The sequence below is a fragment of the Podarcis muralis genome, chromosome 14 (assembly GCF_964188315.1).
Source record: "Podarcis muralis chromosome 14, rPodMur119.hap1.1, whole genome shotgun sequence".
Classification (NCBI taxonomy): Eukaryota; Metazoa; Chordata; class Lepidosauria; order Squamata; family Lacertidae; genus Podarcis; species Podarcis muralis.
Window position 1 is genome coordinate 28230262 of NC_135668.1, and position 16640 is coordinate 28246901.

Below are 16640 nucleotides of genomic sequence, written 5' to 3' on the forward strand. Positions count from 1 at the left end.
GAAATTTATCACATTTTTCCTTGGAAAGTGTTAACCTGGGTTACGTTGGCTGTTGGCATTTTGATGCCTGTGAGGGGCCCAAATCCAATCATGTTTTTAACGTTTTAATGGTTTTATTACATATTTTTTATGTTTTTAATTGCTATAAAGTGTTTTGATATTTTTAAACGATATAGGGGTTACAAATATTTTAATAAATACACACCCGTCTGGAAGCACCACTTTATCAGAGTAGACAAAAGGCACAAGATGCACCAGCTTTTCTGAAACACAGATCTGGGAGAGAAATGTAATAAAGCCTTCAGAATTGCTTCCTCTCCAGCAGCATATTGTTTTGGGTTAGTGAATAGACTTCCCAGATCACAATTTTAATGATAATAACTCTCCGCTCCTTTTTTATAGCAATAATGACTTGTGATGTGGTGTGCAACTCCAGGCATTTGAAGATGAGTAGTTGTGGCGCTGTGGTCTAAACCACAGAGCCTAGGGCTTGCTGAAGCCCCGCCGGCCCCTGCTCCTGCCAACCTAGCAGTTCAAAAGCACGTCAAAGTGCAAGTAGATAAATAGGTACCGCTCCGGCGGGAAGGTAAACGGTGTTTCTGTGCGCTGCTCTGGTTTGCCAGAAGTGGGTTAGTCATGCTGGCCGCATGACCCGGAAGCTTTATGCGAACAAATGCCGGCTCCCTCGGCCAGTAAAGCGAGATGAGCGCCGCAACCCCAGAGTCGTCCGCAACTGGACCTAACGGTCAGGGGTCCCTTTACCTTTACCTAGTTGTGTTACTCTCCTGCAGGAAAAACCGTCAAGAGTCTTGTGGCACCTTACAAGACTTAAGTTTGAATCAGAGCAAACTGTGGGTTGATGTTTATTCTGATTCAGCAGTAAACAGTGGATTTTCCAGGCAAGAGCAAGGGGGCAAATGAAATTTCTCTTGGACCTGTGCCAGGAAATCACAGGAAAAACAGAAGTGTGGATGAGCCCATATGAATGTATTATGGCATAGGTTTTTATGGACTCAAGCCTACCTTGTTAGATTGTGACGTGCAATCTTAGTTGGCAGATATGTAAAGGAGAAAATTGTAAGATGGGACTTTAATGGCAGTGAGAATAACTAGTGTCTGCAAAGGATAATTAGTTCTTAAATATATGTTAAATGGGTATTGCTTTTAATGTTTTATAGTAGCAGACTGGTGATATGATTTCATTAACACCTGTAGTGGGACATGGAAGCATTTGCAAGAAACATAGATAGCACAAATACTCATTGGTAAGTCAATTAGTGCATGTAGTGTGATAATTTGTCCTATGCATGTTTACTTGGAAAGAAGTTCAATGGCGCTTGCTCCCAAGGACTGTGCGTAGAACTGCAGCTTAGTTAAAAGGAAGAACAATTTTTTAACTTGTGAATGATGGCAACTTCTTTTACAGTGCAGAAAGCTGGTGATGTGTAGTAGATTTCTATGAAATTACAGTGGTGCCTCGCAAGACGAAATTAATTCGTTCCGCGAGTTTTGTCGTCTTGTGATTTTTTCCATCTTGCGAAGCAGTGTTGGGAAAGTTTTGGAAAAGCTTCAAAAATCACCAAAGTCTTTAAAAACCTCAAAAAAGGCTACCACACCGCGTTCTATGAGTTGCTCCTCGAAGTCAAGTCGCAACTGTATTAACGGTGTTAAGAAAAAGGAAACAAACTTGCAAGACGTTTTCGTCTTGCGAAGCAAGCCCATAGGGAAAATCGTCTTGCGAAGCAGCTCAAAAAACAAAAAACCCTTTCGTCTAGCAAGTTTTTTGTCTTGCGAGGCATTTGTTTTGCGAGGTACCACTGTAACCAAAACCACCAGGCAGACCTGCTTTACGTTCTTCTTGCATCACACAGACAGTTTTCACAAAAAAGTTCTGGTAAATATTTCTGAGGTTCTCTAATATTTAGGTTCAGCTGGTTGATCATTGAGGCCAACTGGGGGGGGGGGGGATCCTGTCATCCTGGCAGCCCAGGACCTCCATACACCCTAGAGAGGTCTTTTTGGTGCTGCTAATACAGAGGTTTGACTTCACCCCCAGAGGCACACTCCATTGTCTCTTGAGACAGATGGATGCCAACAAAGTTAGGATCCGCTACTAGGTCACAGCCTGACCTAAGGTGGGTGGCAACAGCAAAAAAGTTATGAAGGTCCCCAAATGCACATTTAGGCAAAAGGTGAGTCTGGATTCTGAAAAGAATACTGCTTAAGAATCTGGAACAATCCCTTTCTTTTGCAAGAAGGGACAAATTTTGGCCATAGCTTAGTGCTATACACCTGAGCTTCCAATGTCCACAATGGCTTCCCTTTTAGAGTGCTGAATCTTGAGCTTTTTGTTTTTCTCTCCTTGGGCTGATCTAGTACTCAGAGAGTCATGTAATAACAAACTTTTAATGTGGTTCAACCAGTCTTTTGTATGTGCAGTTAAAGAAGGCTGACCAGTGGTAAAAGGAAAAAGACGCTCTGCTGTTTCTTTGTGAACCCAAACTTTACATCATTTATCATGTATAGACTTTGAAGATAATGGCTACTTTCCCAACTCGGATTTCCAGATCACCCTGTTTACATTCTTGTCAGTGGCACTTTCACATTAGCTTAAAGCGTACCAAAGGCTATTTTCCTAGTGAAGCTGGTAACATATGACACTAGTGAAGTAAAACTTGGCATGTATTTTGGAAACTGGGTTCTTAAGGTACATTTTATTTATTTATTTATTATCTAGCCAAATAGTCATTTCTGCACTTGAGTTTGCCTCCAGGTTAGTGCATGTTCAGCATTCAATTACTTTAATAGAGTATGAGTTGTTCTGTCTTCCTGGGGAGAGAGGGTTGGATTAGAGCAGTGTTAGAAACTGAGATAAGAAAGCTAGGAGCTAAATAGCACCTTAAACCTAGGTTATGGGTGCCGCAGTGGAGTGTCTAGGCATGCTTTTTTATATAACAAGAATATAAAGCTGAAATTGAATGAACTGCAGCTAAAATCTTATGTTCATAACTCACATGGTCTAGTCCTCATCTGAAGACTGTAAAAAAACCAAAGTCCTACACCCCCTGCTCCACCCCCTTATATTGTTATGAGGGTCTCTTCTCCAGTCTTCAGAAAGTGGCTGGAAGTCGGGAAGCAGAAAAAGGTCCTCCTTTCCTTCCAGCAGTGACAGTTTTAATCTGAAATCTTAGGCGCAGTACTACGCCCAGAGCTCAGAAACTGCTCACATTAATGAAATTCTCTGTCGCAAAACGCACCTAGAACAAGGGGAGTTTCGAATGCTGGATTAGAGTGCTCTCTTCTGTGGCAGTATACTTGACACATTCTTACTGAATGCATGATGAAGGAAAATATTTGGATGAAGGTACACCCAATCTGCAGGTGACACCAAAGTGGCTGGAGGATCCAATTTAGTGTATAGAATGAATTTCATCTGAGATAAATGTAGAGTTTTGCATTTGAGTATCCAAAATCTGATGCACAAATAAAGGACGGGTGACCCCCTAACCTTGCAGCGGTAGATGTGAAGAGTATCTGGGATTTTAGTAAACCACAGGCCAGCAATAGTATGCAGTGGTTAAAATGGCTAATGGGATTCTTGGTTACATGAAGAAAAGTATAGCGTCCAGGGCACAAGAAGTAAAGGTGTCACTCAGACCTTGGTTGGATCTTCTATGACATACTGTGCCAATTTCTGGGGCACCTCAGTTTAAGAAAAATATTGCCAAATGAACATTTCCAGAGGAGGATGACAAAGATCATGATTGGTCTAGAGACCAGGTCTTATGAGGAAAGGTTGAAGGGGGAAGAAATCCAAGAGAGAAGAGCCTTGGGAAAAGACGTTAAAGAGGAAATGCAATACATTTTAAGGGGTTTCACATAAATGATGGTGCAAATTTGTGTTCTGTTGCTCCAGGGGATGACATGCATCTTAATGAGTTCAAATTACATGATTGGTCATATTGGCTAAACGTTTGGAAGAACTTGGAAGGAGCTATTCAACAGAAACAGACTGTCTCAGAAGATGGTGGACTCTATTTTTTGTTAGAAGTTTAAAAGCAGAGACTGGATGGCCCTCCTAGCTAAATTGCTAGATGAGCAGGTTTCTGCATTGGTAGGGGACGTAATTGGACTAGATGACCCTTGAGGTGACTTCTAACTCTATGGTCCTGTGACTTGGTTTTGCTTTTGGTATCTTCTATTCCAGCAGCAAGAGAGAAAAACCTGTGAATGTGCTAATAAGAGGATCTGAAAGTAAATGGTTCTACAAAAAGGGTTGATAAAAATATAGCTCACTCTGCCTCCATTTTTATTTTTAATTTTTCAGGATGTGATCAGTCAGGTTCTGCCTGATGCGACGACAACAGCCTTTGAATGTGAGTATGAGTATGAATATGAGTCTGAGGATGGCTCAGTACTCGCATTATTTATTTAAAAAAATGACAACTACATATTGTTTATGTTCAGATATGCTACAGTTAAATATTTATATATGAATGCAAGTTTAATGACGATCCCAAGCTAAGTAATATTTTATTATTTAATCACATTTTGAGAGTGCATATTTCTACAATATAGCTTTAATTACCAGCATGACCTTACAGTGCTCTTTGTGCGCGCTGCAATTATATTGCTCAAATTAAATGAAAAGTATAAAGTACCTGGAGGCTTTGTAGGCTGAGATTTTAATTTTCAGATTTTATTATTATTATTAAAAGCAGAAATCAGTAGCTAGCTTTCAGAAGAGTGGAGTGTACAAATGTAGAACATTAGATTGGTTGCTGAAATGTCATATTCTCTAGAATCAGGTGGCTCTCATCCCTGATCATTCTGTTAGTGGGAGAACAGCTATTGTCTCAGCTCAAGTCTCCAAAAGCTTAATCTCTGCAAGTTCCTGATATCAAGCTCTTGATGGCAGAACTGTCAGTACTGGGCTGTGTAATGTAATGGTAGAGACCCTACACTATGGACTGAGGTTCAAACCTCAGCTCAGCTATGAACCTAATGGGTGGTCTTAAGCAAGCTGCCATCTTTCAGGCCCACTCCCCTGCCCTCAGTCTGTAATATGTGGGAAATGAGACTGGCATGGCTTACACGATTGTTGTATAGAGATTGCACACTTGCTGTGAACAGTTAGGGAAAAGCATTATTTTATTATTAATAATTATTCTATTGCTGGGGAAGAGGTCTTGAGACATGGAAAGGGTTTTAAGAGTTTGGGTCTGGTCATGGTGTTAGAACTGTTGGTGTGAAAACATCTGCTTGCTGCCAGGACTGTCTTTCCTGCTTTGTGCATCAACCTCCACTGAACTCTTGTGTGCCAGGAGCAGGCAGGAGCACTGCAGCCGGAGCAGTAATCCACATTACCGACACCTTTAGGCAGAACTTGCCTTGACATATAGATTTCACATCTGCTGCTGTGCTTTCCAGTTCTTGGTTTTACCCTGTCATTTTACACCGGCATGACATTGTTTCCCCTGCCATTTAAGTGGCATCAGAAATATGTTAACGTATATTGATGCTGCTTGGTTTCAGGGTTATCTTCTCCATGCTGAAGGCCTGAAATTTACTGGTTTAAGCATCTTCTCAGCTACTTGATGGCTTTCTCGGAGGCATTTAATTGCTATCCACAGCAGCTTTCTCTCCTGTTTGCTTAGTTATTGCTATCTCCAGTGTGTCTTCTGTGTCTGCCTCTACCTGGGGCTGTAGTTCTCCCTCACCATTGGACCTTGATGGGCCTTTCGCTGTTGTACGCCATGTTGCTACAAATAAAACGACTAACGACATATGGCTCGTTATGGCCCTTTTATCCCAAACCGTTTTGCATTGTGCATGACACACTGCATCTTTTGCAAAGATTGCTCTGGAATATTTGACTGCCATCTGCTGCATTCTATTTGGTGTCTTATGAGGATGTGACATTAGTAAAATCCAGGCTTTGTTTTATTTTAGTTCTACTTTTGCTTCCGTAATGGGCTGGGATATCATGTTGTTTGTGCTCGAGGCAAGCAGAGGGGCTTGGTAAACCCCTTCTGAACCTTTGCGTTGAGCAGAATCATTTTGAGGGTGATTCCATACATTTTATTCCCAGTGGGGTGGTAAAAAAATCTTCCTACTTAATCTGAGAAATACAGTGTCTAGTAGGTTTCCCCCCACCTCCAAATAACAAATTATGCTCTTTTGTTTTAGACAGACCCTACTTCCTTTAATACCCATCAACCATCTGTCTTGTGCAGAAATGTTTCTGCACTAAGAACACGAAAGACACTGTGCTTTACCTGAGGATTCCAAAGCTTGTGTTGCTTTTAGAGCTAATCCACAGTAATGAAGTGCTTTCTTAGTTGTTTCAATTGGCTTTTCAAATGGTGGCCCCTCACGACAAAATATTCCTTCAAGGTGTCTGTTTTAACAGGATTCTGTTTTCTTTTCTGTTCTGTTTTTTTTTTAATAGCTCTTTTCATTCAGAGTCAGATTGTGTTGAGAATTTTCATAGCAGTTACTATTCTAATGGCTTCTGTTGAAGATACAAAAAACTATATTTTTAAATGAAGGCTTGTGTTCCTGTCTCCTTTTGAGAAATGGTGTTGCAGAGCAGGGGAAAAGCAGATTTAATGCTTTCATCTTCTTCACCAGAACCCCAAGATCCCCCAACTGGAGCCAGGTGCAGAAGGCAAACACTTTAGAATTCTGAACACGGAAATGTGCTTTTAGTGGCAGAACGGAACCCGGTCCATAGTCCTTTTATGCAACAATCCACTCTCCCCTACCCCAGCATTTTTCATTGTGTTGTTGCTGTGTTCTTAAACAGCTGAGAGTCAGTTACAGATAGGTAGCCGTGTTGGTCTGGCAACTTCTGTTTCAGTGTATCTGAAGAAGTGTGCATGCACACGAAAGCTCATACCAAGAACTAACTTAGTTGGTCTTTAAGGTGCTATTGGAAGGATTTTTTGTTTTGTTTTTGTTTTAGCTGAGAGTCAGAAATCCTTACTGATTTACTTCAAATCACTTGGCTCTATGGGTAGATCCTGATCTACTTTCTGCCAACTCTTGTTATATAATGAATTTTCTAATTTGACACCAGGGTATCTTCTACCCGCAGCATTGTTGCTGCAGCACAGAGTTTACAGAATAAGATAAGCAAAAATGGACAAGTTTCTGTCCCGAAGAGTTTAATCTATATTTTGAGAATGCGAAGAAATGGGGGGCGGGGAGCAAGTAGGAAGGAAAGCATCACCTATGGTTGCCTTTGCAACCATACTTCTCCATAGTGTTCATCCTAAATCCAACTTCCTAGAGCATCAACACCTGTATATATGAACATAATAGTTCTGTTATGACCTGAAATTCTATAGCCATTTAATTCTATCTGAATAAATCTAAATCAACCTTGACTGAAAAAAAAAATATATATACACAGGATGCGAAGCTGTAGGCCATACAGTGGCACCTCGGGTTACAGATGCTTCAGGTTACAGACGCTTCAGGTTACAGACTCCGCTAACCCAGAAATAGTACCTTGGGTTAAGAACTTTGCTTCAGGATGAGAACAGAAATTGTGCGGCGGCGACAGCAGGAGGCCCCATTAGCTAAAGTGGCGCTTCATGTTAAGAACAGTTTCAGGTTAAGAACGTACCTCCAGAACGAATTAAGTTCTTAACCCGAGGTACCACTGTATCCAAAGGTATAACATTTGTATGACTTTCAGCATTCTGTTTTTGTTCACTCTCTCCTCATTTGGGAAGGGACATAGTTCAGTGGCAGAGCACCTGCTTTGCATGCAGAGGCTCCCTGGTTCAATCACTGGTATCTCCAAGTAGGGATGGGAGAGACCCCTGTCTGAAACCTTGTAGAGCCAATGCCAGTCAGTATAGTCAAGCCTTTTTCAACATTGGGTCCCCAGATGTTGTTGGATTACAACTCCCATACTTCTTGACTCTTGGTTCTGCTTGCTAGGGAAGATGGGAGTTGTAGTCCAACACCATATGGAGATCCACGGTTGAGAAAGGCTGGTGTAGATAGTTATTGAGCTAAATGGGCCGGTGATTTGGTTTGGTGTGAGGAAGCTTTTTATGGGCTATACTAGGAAATACTGTACATCTGAAATTTATTTGGTTAACAGTGCATTCTTATCCTTTTGCCTTGATTTGTTATTGTTTTAAAATCCATTCACTGTCTAGTTTTGTTTGCTAAGGCATACAACATAAGGTTCCTTTTTGTAAAATGTGTGCTATTCTTTTTAAACTAATAATTCTAAAGACATGGGCTTTTTTACAGATGAAGATGAGGACGGTGATAGGATTACTGTTCGAAGTGATGAAGAAATGAAAGCGATGCTGTCCTATGTAGGTATTTCCTATAGGTAGTTTTAATTTTTTGAATGTTTTAATTGATTTTACTAATAGTGCTATTGGGGTTGTGGGGTTTTTTGGTAAATTATTGAGGGTTTTTTTTTTTACAGTCAAGCAGTATATAAATTTTATTCAGTAAATACATAAATAATCATGTAAGATTTCAGCCATAATCCACATCTCCTGAATAAGAAACTTTGAACTGAATGGCAGATACAAAGAGTCCTATGACTTCATTTCAGTCTTACTTTTGCAGATGCTTCTGGTGGCTTCTGATCAGATTCATTCATTCCTCCTCCACCCTTTTTTCTGGTGTTTTTCTGTTAAAAAGCAAACTGAGGGTGTATTATTTATTTATTTATTCTATTGGTTTGGTGCAGAGATCTCACATGAAACTTTGAAGTGCTCATTCCTTTTTTAGAGAAAAAAAAGCAACTACACTTACAGATCATATCATGAACATTGAGAGTAATGCATCCTAATGACTTTTGCATTAGATATAGTGCAAACTAAATGGACTATCAATTTCTTGCGTTTTTTTATGCAGTACTTAAAGTAACGGCTCATTAAAAATGAACCCCTCGGCTCTAAAAAAAATGTGTTTTTTAAAAACAAAATCTGCTTTCATCTGGAGACTTTTTCACCCCTTCTCTCAGAAGAGTTATATTTTAGCTGCAGGCTCAGCATGCAGAGAAGATTTTAAAGATGTATTGTCTTTTAATAACTGTAAAAATATGAAAACAAGGTTATTCATTGAATCTCAATGACTTGTATATAACTTTATAAATGACTTGTCCTTTGTGTTTTATAAATGAGCATGAGTTTAGCTATTATCTCCCCTCCCCCCAATTAAAATAGAGTAACACAATTCATTGGTCTTCCATATCTTTTCTTCCTAAAAAGATACAATGATTGAAAGTTCTTCAGTGCAGACCTGAGTTCTACATTGTGCTCTGATAACCTAACCCAGGGGTTCCTTATGCACAAGGAGTCTCTAGTGTCCAGTTGGAACTTCATGGTGTGCAGCAAATTCCCAGTCATTTCAATGAAGGGAGGACTGCTGGAATACCTATCTCCACTGCCCTTCCCACTGAAGGAAAGCTTGTGTACAGAGGAACTTACGTCCCTTGTCTAAAAAAGCATGCAGCTTACTCTGTGCACTCAAGAGGGTTTTGCACTTGTGTTTCACTAATGCCCAGTCCACTCATTCTGCATGGCAAATTGCCCCTGAAACTGCAGGGAGTTTTTGGTATGGTATATGAGTCATAACATCATAGTTTTGAGAAGTTGCAGCCTGCAGGAGTGAGTGCCAGGCCTTTTCAGGCTATGCTATTGTCAAAGCAAACTGAAGATTTGTTTTTAACTGAGAAATAGATATAATAGAGGTCAGCTTTGGCGAAGGCTTTGTTTTGGTTCACATGTGAACCACATATATTCCAAGGTTGTTCAGAAACTGCCACAAGCTGTTTGAAAGTAATGACATATTAAATTTGCTATATAAGACAAAAAGGTGTTTTGGAAAACCAACAACCTATTTTATAATCCCTATAGCAATGAATGAATGGATTTCTTGTGGTACTTTTGGTTAATTAAGAGAGAGGCATTAAGTGACAGTAGGGCTGCGCTGCCACCGTTGCCTTCTATTGGTATAAAAAGGCAGTAATTTTTTTGACAGCCACTGATTGGAAAGTTGCTCGCAGCCATCTGGAAGCAAAGGGTACACGTTTTGGATCAATAACTGGCAAATTTTCCATTAAAAAGAATACCTGAACAATGTTCCAAATAGCCACTGGCATCTTAACTTTCCATGGCAACCTCAAGTGCTCATATGTGGAGGACAAATCATTTTTGGACAATTTTTCCAGACTACTTGTTAACAGTTATTGCTGTCCCAAAAGGTTGACAGCTGACATGATTGATATTTCATTTACTTGTCATCTCTGTTTGAGTAATGGAGAAAGCGACATTACTTTTTTATTTTTAAAGAAACATAGGGCAAAATCTACTATGAACCTCTGTGGTGTAAGCCCCAATGAAATGAGTGGGAGTTGCACTGTTATAATCTGGGTTCTGAGACTGGTACTGGCCCTTGGAGCATATCTCAGATATCTGCTTTTAAGCTCTTGCTACTTTTCTCTGCTTCTTGCTAGAGGAGAATGACACCATGGTCCAGCATATAGAGTAGAGCAGGCTAGCGTTTTACCCTCCAACCCTCATGACCAGGGATGATGAGAATTGTGGTCCAGCAACATCTGGAGGACCAAAGGTTAGCCATCCTGGTGTAGAACAAGGGCAGTCTATGGGGATTCAAATCTCTATTCAGCTCTTGAGTTTCTGGATAGCTTGGTCAATTCACAGCTTCCCATCTTCTGTTAGAACAAAGAACTGTCTTACCTAGATTAGGCCCAAGATCCATCTTGCCTAGGATTTTCTTGCCAGTGTTGGCCAGCCAGCTGCTTCTACACCCCTGGTAACAGCAGAGAATATACAAATGTTGGTCATCTCAGTTTGTCCTCTGCATCTACTATGTGAAAGAGGTTGCATTCAACACTCATTTAACTACTGGCAGACGTCTCCATGTGTGTGTTTAAGCCTTTTTCAAAGCTAGTGGCCATTCCCGCATCTTGTACTGGGGTTCCCTGTGAGTAAATCTGAGGCATTGCTGGCCGATTGTGCAGACTCAAGTAAAGAAAAAAGGATAATGATAATTGTAAAGCTCCTCGCAAGGCTATAGAAATGATAAAGCTTAAGATGCTTGGATTATTTCAAAATATTTATATATCACTGTTGCCATTTCCAGGCGATTTACACAAATAGAAATACAAAATACAAAATATTCAATCGTAGTGGTAAAAAACAGTTCGCGGTTGTTACCAGGCGGAGATCTGCAGCTTGTGACACAACCAGAAGGGCATCTGAAGCTGATTGCAGGGATCAGGCAGGTCTGTGCAGGAGCAGACACTCTCTCAGACACCTTGGTCCCAAATTGTTTAGGGCCTTTCAAGTTAATACTAAAGTCTTAAAACTGCCCCTGTAGGAAATTGGAAGCCCCTTTACAGTTGTTCTTTTGCAGTCAGTAAGCAAGGGTTCAGTTGCCACTTTAAAAACAAAATACTGCTGTGAATTCAACGAAGAGGGCAAAATGTCTTGGTGACAGCTGAAAGAAAGAGCATTAGTCAATCTCTTTGCTGCGATTAGCATGGTCTCTCTGGAACTGTTGAATTCAGGGAGACACACTGTTGCCAGTCTGTGTATATAACTGAATGATTTCTCTCTTTCTCATACATCTTTTTGCAGTATTACACCACAGTCATGGAACAGGAAGTAAATGGACAGTTAATAGTGCCTCTGCAGATCTATCCAAGAGGTAATGTTTTAAAAAGTTTTAATTGCCAGCCAATGTATCTATAAGCTGCTTTATCGGTGATTACGGGTTCAGAGGCTTGTAATGTCACATTTATGTCTTAATTTTGGAAGCAGGAATCCATTATTCTGGGGACACCACAGTTTCTGCAGATAAACAGTCATTCTCCAGACCACATTTTAGTTTGCATTGTACAACTTGTGCCCATTTAAAAATGGTGAGTGCAAAGGTGTAAATGCGTACAGATGCCAAGCAGATTAATCAGTGAAGTCAGGCCTATGCAGCTAGCAACCACTAACTCTGTTGGGTGGTCCACTTCTTTGCTGCTTGAGTGGGACTGCAAAAATTGGAATCTTGTCAATACCTGGGCTAAGGGGGATCTTTTCTTAACACATGTATCTTAACACGATATGTAATTTTCCTCTTTCCCATCTCTGAAAGTATAGTTGTTAAGAGAGATGGCTTTAAATTCTCTAAGTAAATGTCCTTATAATAAATTAATTAAAATAATTAAAAATTATATTCTTCATCAGTTAACTGATAGTATACAAATAATCATAACACAAGCTTTCCAATTAAAAACACTCTAGACTTTTCATTACTTGTAACTCTCTGAAGTTTGAATTGGGCAATTAACCAACAGGATTCTCTAACACATGCTAATAAGATCTCAAAAGGAGTCTTGACAGCACTGGCAGTTTAGAGTTCAGTTGTGTGGAAGAGAATGTGGGTTTAGGATGTAGAGGTCCTTTTTCATTCTTGATGAGGGAAGCATGCAATCTTTGTGGATCCCACTAGTGAGAGGAAGGCTCACTATGTCAATTTCAAAGCTCTTTCCAGTGCATCCCAGATGCAAGTATAAAAAGAGAATTAATTTTTTAAAGCGCAAATTTGCCCTACGTCTGCCCCATCTTTTTTGGCGAAGCACATTTTTGTAACAAGTACTTGAAATCTGTTTGTAAGATAGAAATAGTTTAAAAGTGTGCATGTAATTGGGTTAGAACATGTAACTCATTAAATGCAGATAAGCCTGTTTGGTTTTTATTTAGTGGAGGTCGGAGTAGGGTGGAAACCCACAGGGCTCAGAATTAAATCAAAGTGATGAAATAATTTGCAGTGCAATCCTAACCATGTCTACCCAGAGGTATATGCTAATCAGTTCAATGGGTCTTACCCCTAAGGGTTAAAATGGGTTAGGATTGCAGCTTAAAGCACCAAAAATGAAGCTTGTAATTCCTGAAGTTACCCCACTGCTATCCAGAGTTAAGGTTGCCATGATGCTGTGTGCTGGAATTTGATTGTGGAATTTTAAATTGTTCTCCAATCAGGGCTTAACTCTGCACCTAATGAAGTTTGTTACTAGTATATAACCTGCAAAGAAAGGACACTTGGTTAAATATTTAATAGTAAAATATTATTTACTATTCTGGCTCTTCCACCCCCAATTTAGGAATGGCTGATTGCATTTTCATTGGCTGCTTTTCAGATTTCCCTCCCAGCTTTTGCCCTTAAACTAGCAATCCGTTATTTCTTATTTAAAAATATAATGGTAATATTTTCCATAGCTTAAATTGCATGGGCTGATCCTAACTGCTGTGTTTAATAACTATCATATGTGTCCTTTTGACTAATAAATAGCATTGTTTCCTCCTGTCAAAAGCTGGAGTGAAATGCATGTATTTCTGAGAATGGGTGGTGGGGAGAAGGGGAAAAAATCAAATTCATCCTTTCCCAGACAATCAATCAAAATTGACAGGCCCTTTAACATACAATTTGTAGGGCACTGTAGTTTTAAAATGGGAACTGTCCGTAACATATAGCTCGAAGCCTTTGTGGCTTTAACATTTGACAAAAGCATATCCACTGCAAGGGGGGGCCGGGGGGCGGCCGGGAAAAAGTCAATGTGGAGTTCGAAAGGTTTTAAGGAAATAATTCTTTCTCACTCTGCAGTACTTCATCTTAAAAACCTATATTTCATAACAGCCTGTCATGGGTTTTGTGTAAATAACCAAGGAGATCATCTCAATTTATGCCATGCCTGCTCCTTGGCGTCCTAAGGCAGTCAAATTTGAAACTCCAGCTTTGGGTTTTCAGTGTGGAAAATGCAGAACAAAATGTGCCGGCAGCATTGATCCCAGTTACATGGTATGGGTGTCTGGCACATTGGCATAGCTGTGTCATCATTTACCCTCACCCACCCCAAATGTATTTTGATCACCTCTGCTAAAAACAGCATCTCCTGAAAAAAATGTTTAGTTAAAACACTGAAAAGGAATGAAAAACACATAGGAGTTACTGGGAATTGGATTAGAAGATGTTCATTATGACTCACAGTTATATTGATTTTGATGAAATTTAAGATAAAATTAGAATTTATATTAGCTGGTTTTCAGAATACAAATCTTTCTTTAAATGCTCATTGCTGCAGGTCTAGAAATGCTTCTTCGTAATTCCTGCTTTGGGTTTTGGGAACCATATCTCAATCATTTTTTTCTCTCTACTAATTTTGGTATCACTCTCATTCTTTTTTTTTTAAAAAAAAGATTTCATTTTGAGCAAATTTGTAAATGGCCCTGATGTGTTCTACAATTTAGTCAATTACTGTTTCAGCCTGCAAACCTCCAGGGAAACGGAACATACATGGCCTGAAGGTAGGAATTTCAATAATCGTTTCATTAAACTTAGATGGATTTGCAATGCTGTGTTCCACTTATTGAAATGTCAAACAAAATGGTACTTTCTGAGCTTTGACAAGCAGATTTTTTAAAAACGTTGTGGAGGAAAGATTCCTTCCGTATGGTGTTGACTGTGCTATCAGAATAAGTTGTGTGGTTTATCAGTGACTGAAATTTGTTTCTTTTCTTGCTTTTGTTCTCTCTCTTGCTTTCTCTCTCTGAAATAAGGTGCTCCTCCTCCTTCTGGTGCCCCATTCAGACATCAGAGTTGTGCAGGAGCTGTGCTCTTGGGCTGTGCCAACGATCTGTAACAAAGAAGAAAGATCATATTAATTTTGACGTACTTAATCTATACTGGTTTAAGCATAGCCCAAACATTGTGCAATATTTATGTTTTAACTTGCATTTTATCGATACACATCTGTGTAATGTTACATGAATCTTAAATTACGAACGATACACAGTTGTGCAGAGTATATCTCAGCCTTTCTGGTGACATATTAGACAAATGTAATTGATATATTACTGCAAAATGGTCACACAGGGGAGGGGAGGAATGAGCAAGATGTATTTAATAGGAATGAAATGAAAGCCTTATTGTGTGCCTGTTCTTGATTGTATTACTTAACCAAGCATTTCAAATGCAGAGTGAATAAAAGAGCATGATTCCTTGATAACACAATGTGGTAACCTACATAGAGGGTGGCTTTCTACCATGGGCAACTAGCTAATTAACCTTCCTAGAGAAAATAGGAAATTCATGGCAAATTAAAGGTTAATTAGAACCATGTCCTCGGAATAGAAACAACTGATAAAGATTCCTTTCCTGCCTGCAGGTAAATACGCGAGCAGGGTCTGCTAACAATAGTGGCGCAGCCGTCCCGGACTCCCTTCCAAGCAATAGGTAAGAATTGAAGGGAAGAGTGTGCATGCGTTTTATTAAAGCAGAACCCGAGAAGTGATTTCTGCATAGTAATTAACAGGAGCAAATAAGGAAATGCCAGATAACTTCAGGGGGATTTGGTTGACCAGTTTTCAGCAAGGTTTTGTGGCTTGTTGAAAGCAATGTTAAGTCTTTGAGGCTGTTGTGCCTTTCGACAACCTATTTCTTTGAGGTGCTCTCTGCACAGTTGCCCCAGTCCAGAACGTAGCATGCTCTGTAGTGGGCATACAGACATCCTGTGTTTATGGTTGTTTCACATTGGGCAGTTGCGGGGGCAGGCGGGGTTTTTATTCTCCTATGTGATTACTACTAGTTGTCTCTACATGGATTGCAGTGTAGGAAATCAGGCAGCCAGTTTGATACATTGCACAGTGATTGTGGGCAAGGACCTCGGAGACCAGATTTCAAGACCCTTCCTAGCCATTGAGTTACTGGGTTCTGAGCAGCTCATCTCTTTTCAGCCTCTGCAAATTGGGAATGTTAGTGACCCAACGAGTGAAGTCTTGTGAATCAAGCAACTTAAAGACTAGGCCTGGAAAATATATTGCCCAGGACCAGTATGAGGAGAAGATATATTGCTGGTGAAATCGCCACCACTTCTGAGTCCCTCTGCTAGCGACTTCCTCCAGCAAACATTGCTAGCTGAAGGACTCAGGAACAGTGGTGGTTTCACCAGCAATATATCACTGAGTGTAATCGCCATCCCACTCTGCCCTCATACTGCACAGAGGGAGAAGCGCTGATACAACTTGTTCCTCCCTCTGCTCAGCCGAGCAGTTGAAGGATCCCCCAGCCCAGCGCTGGCTCCTACGCAAGTGAAGGAAGCACCCCATCCCCAGCAGAACCTTACAAAGGATCCCCGATGTTCTCCTTGCTTGTTCGAGCAGGGAGAGCATAGAGGATGGCTCAGCTGGAAATTGAGAGCCTTCCTGCGCCCCAGCTGAGCCGTACAAACAACCTGCCTTGTCCCAGCCCGCTAGGCGCTGGGGTGAAACCGCCTTAGCTCCCACAGTGAGAGCTGTGGCAATTTCACCCGGTGCTTGACAGGCTGAGGCCAATGCGGTTTATTTTTTCAACATCGCGGTATATTGCCAGACCGCGATGTTTGGCTGATGGTATATCACAACGCTGAAAAGCTGATATCGCCCAGCCCTGTTAAAGACACTGCACTTTAAGTTTCCTATGTTATAGTGGACTGTTCCTGTCCCATTTTGGAATACTATGTGATACAGAACAATACTGTACTGCTGTTATCGTCTCTTGTCACTCAAGTGGCTATCCTTGCTTGAGGGGGGAAATTCAGAGGGGTT

At 40.5% G+C, this 16640-nt stretch overlaps 1 protein-coding gene across 5 annotated transcripts in view; it reads left to right on the forward strand.

Moving 5' to 3' along the window:
• The window catches only part of MAP2K5 (mitogen-activated protein kinase kinase 5), a 126976-nt gene that overhangs the window by 1113 nt on the left and 109223 nt on the right, over positions 1-16640 (forward strand). For 3 of the 5 annotated variants that reach the window (XM_028707251.2, XM_028707248.2, XM_028707250.2), the window contains exons 2-6: positions 4328-4376; positions 8275-8342; positions 11646-11715; positions 14323-14363; positions 15224-15291. In XM_028707251.2, coding sequence (XP_028563084.1) covers positions 4328-4376; positions 8275-8342; positions 11646-11715; positions 14323-14363; positions 15224-15291 — 296 coding nt within the window. The remainder of the gene's footprint in view (positions 1-4327; positions 4377-8274; positions 8343-11645; positions 11716-14322; positions 14364-15223; positions 15292-16640) is intronic. The other 2 variants (XM_077919055.1, XM_077919057.1) reach the window with 1 other exon arrangement.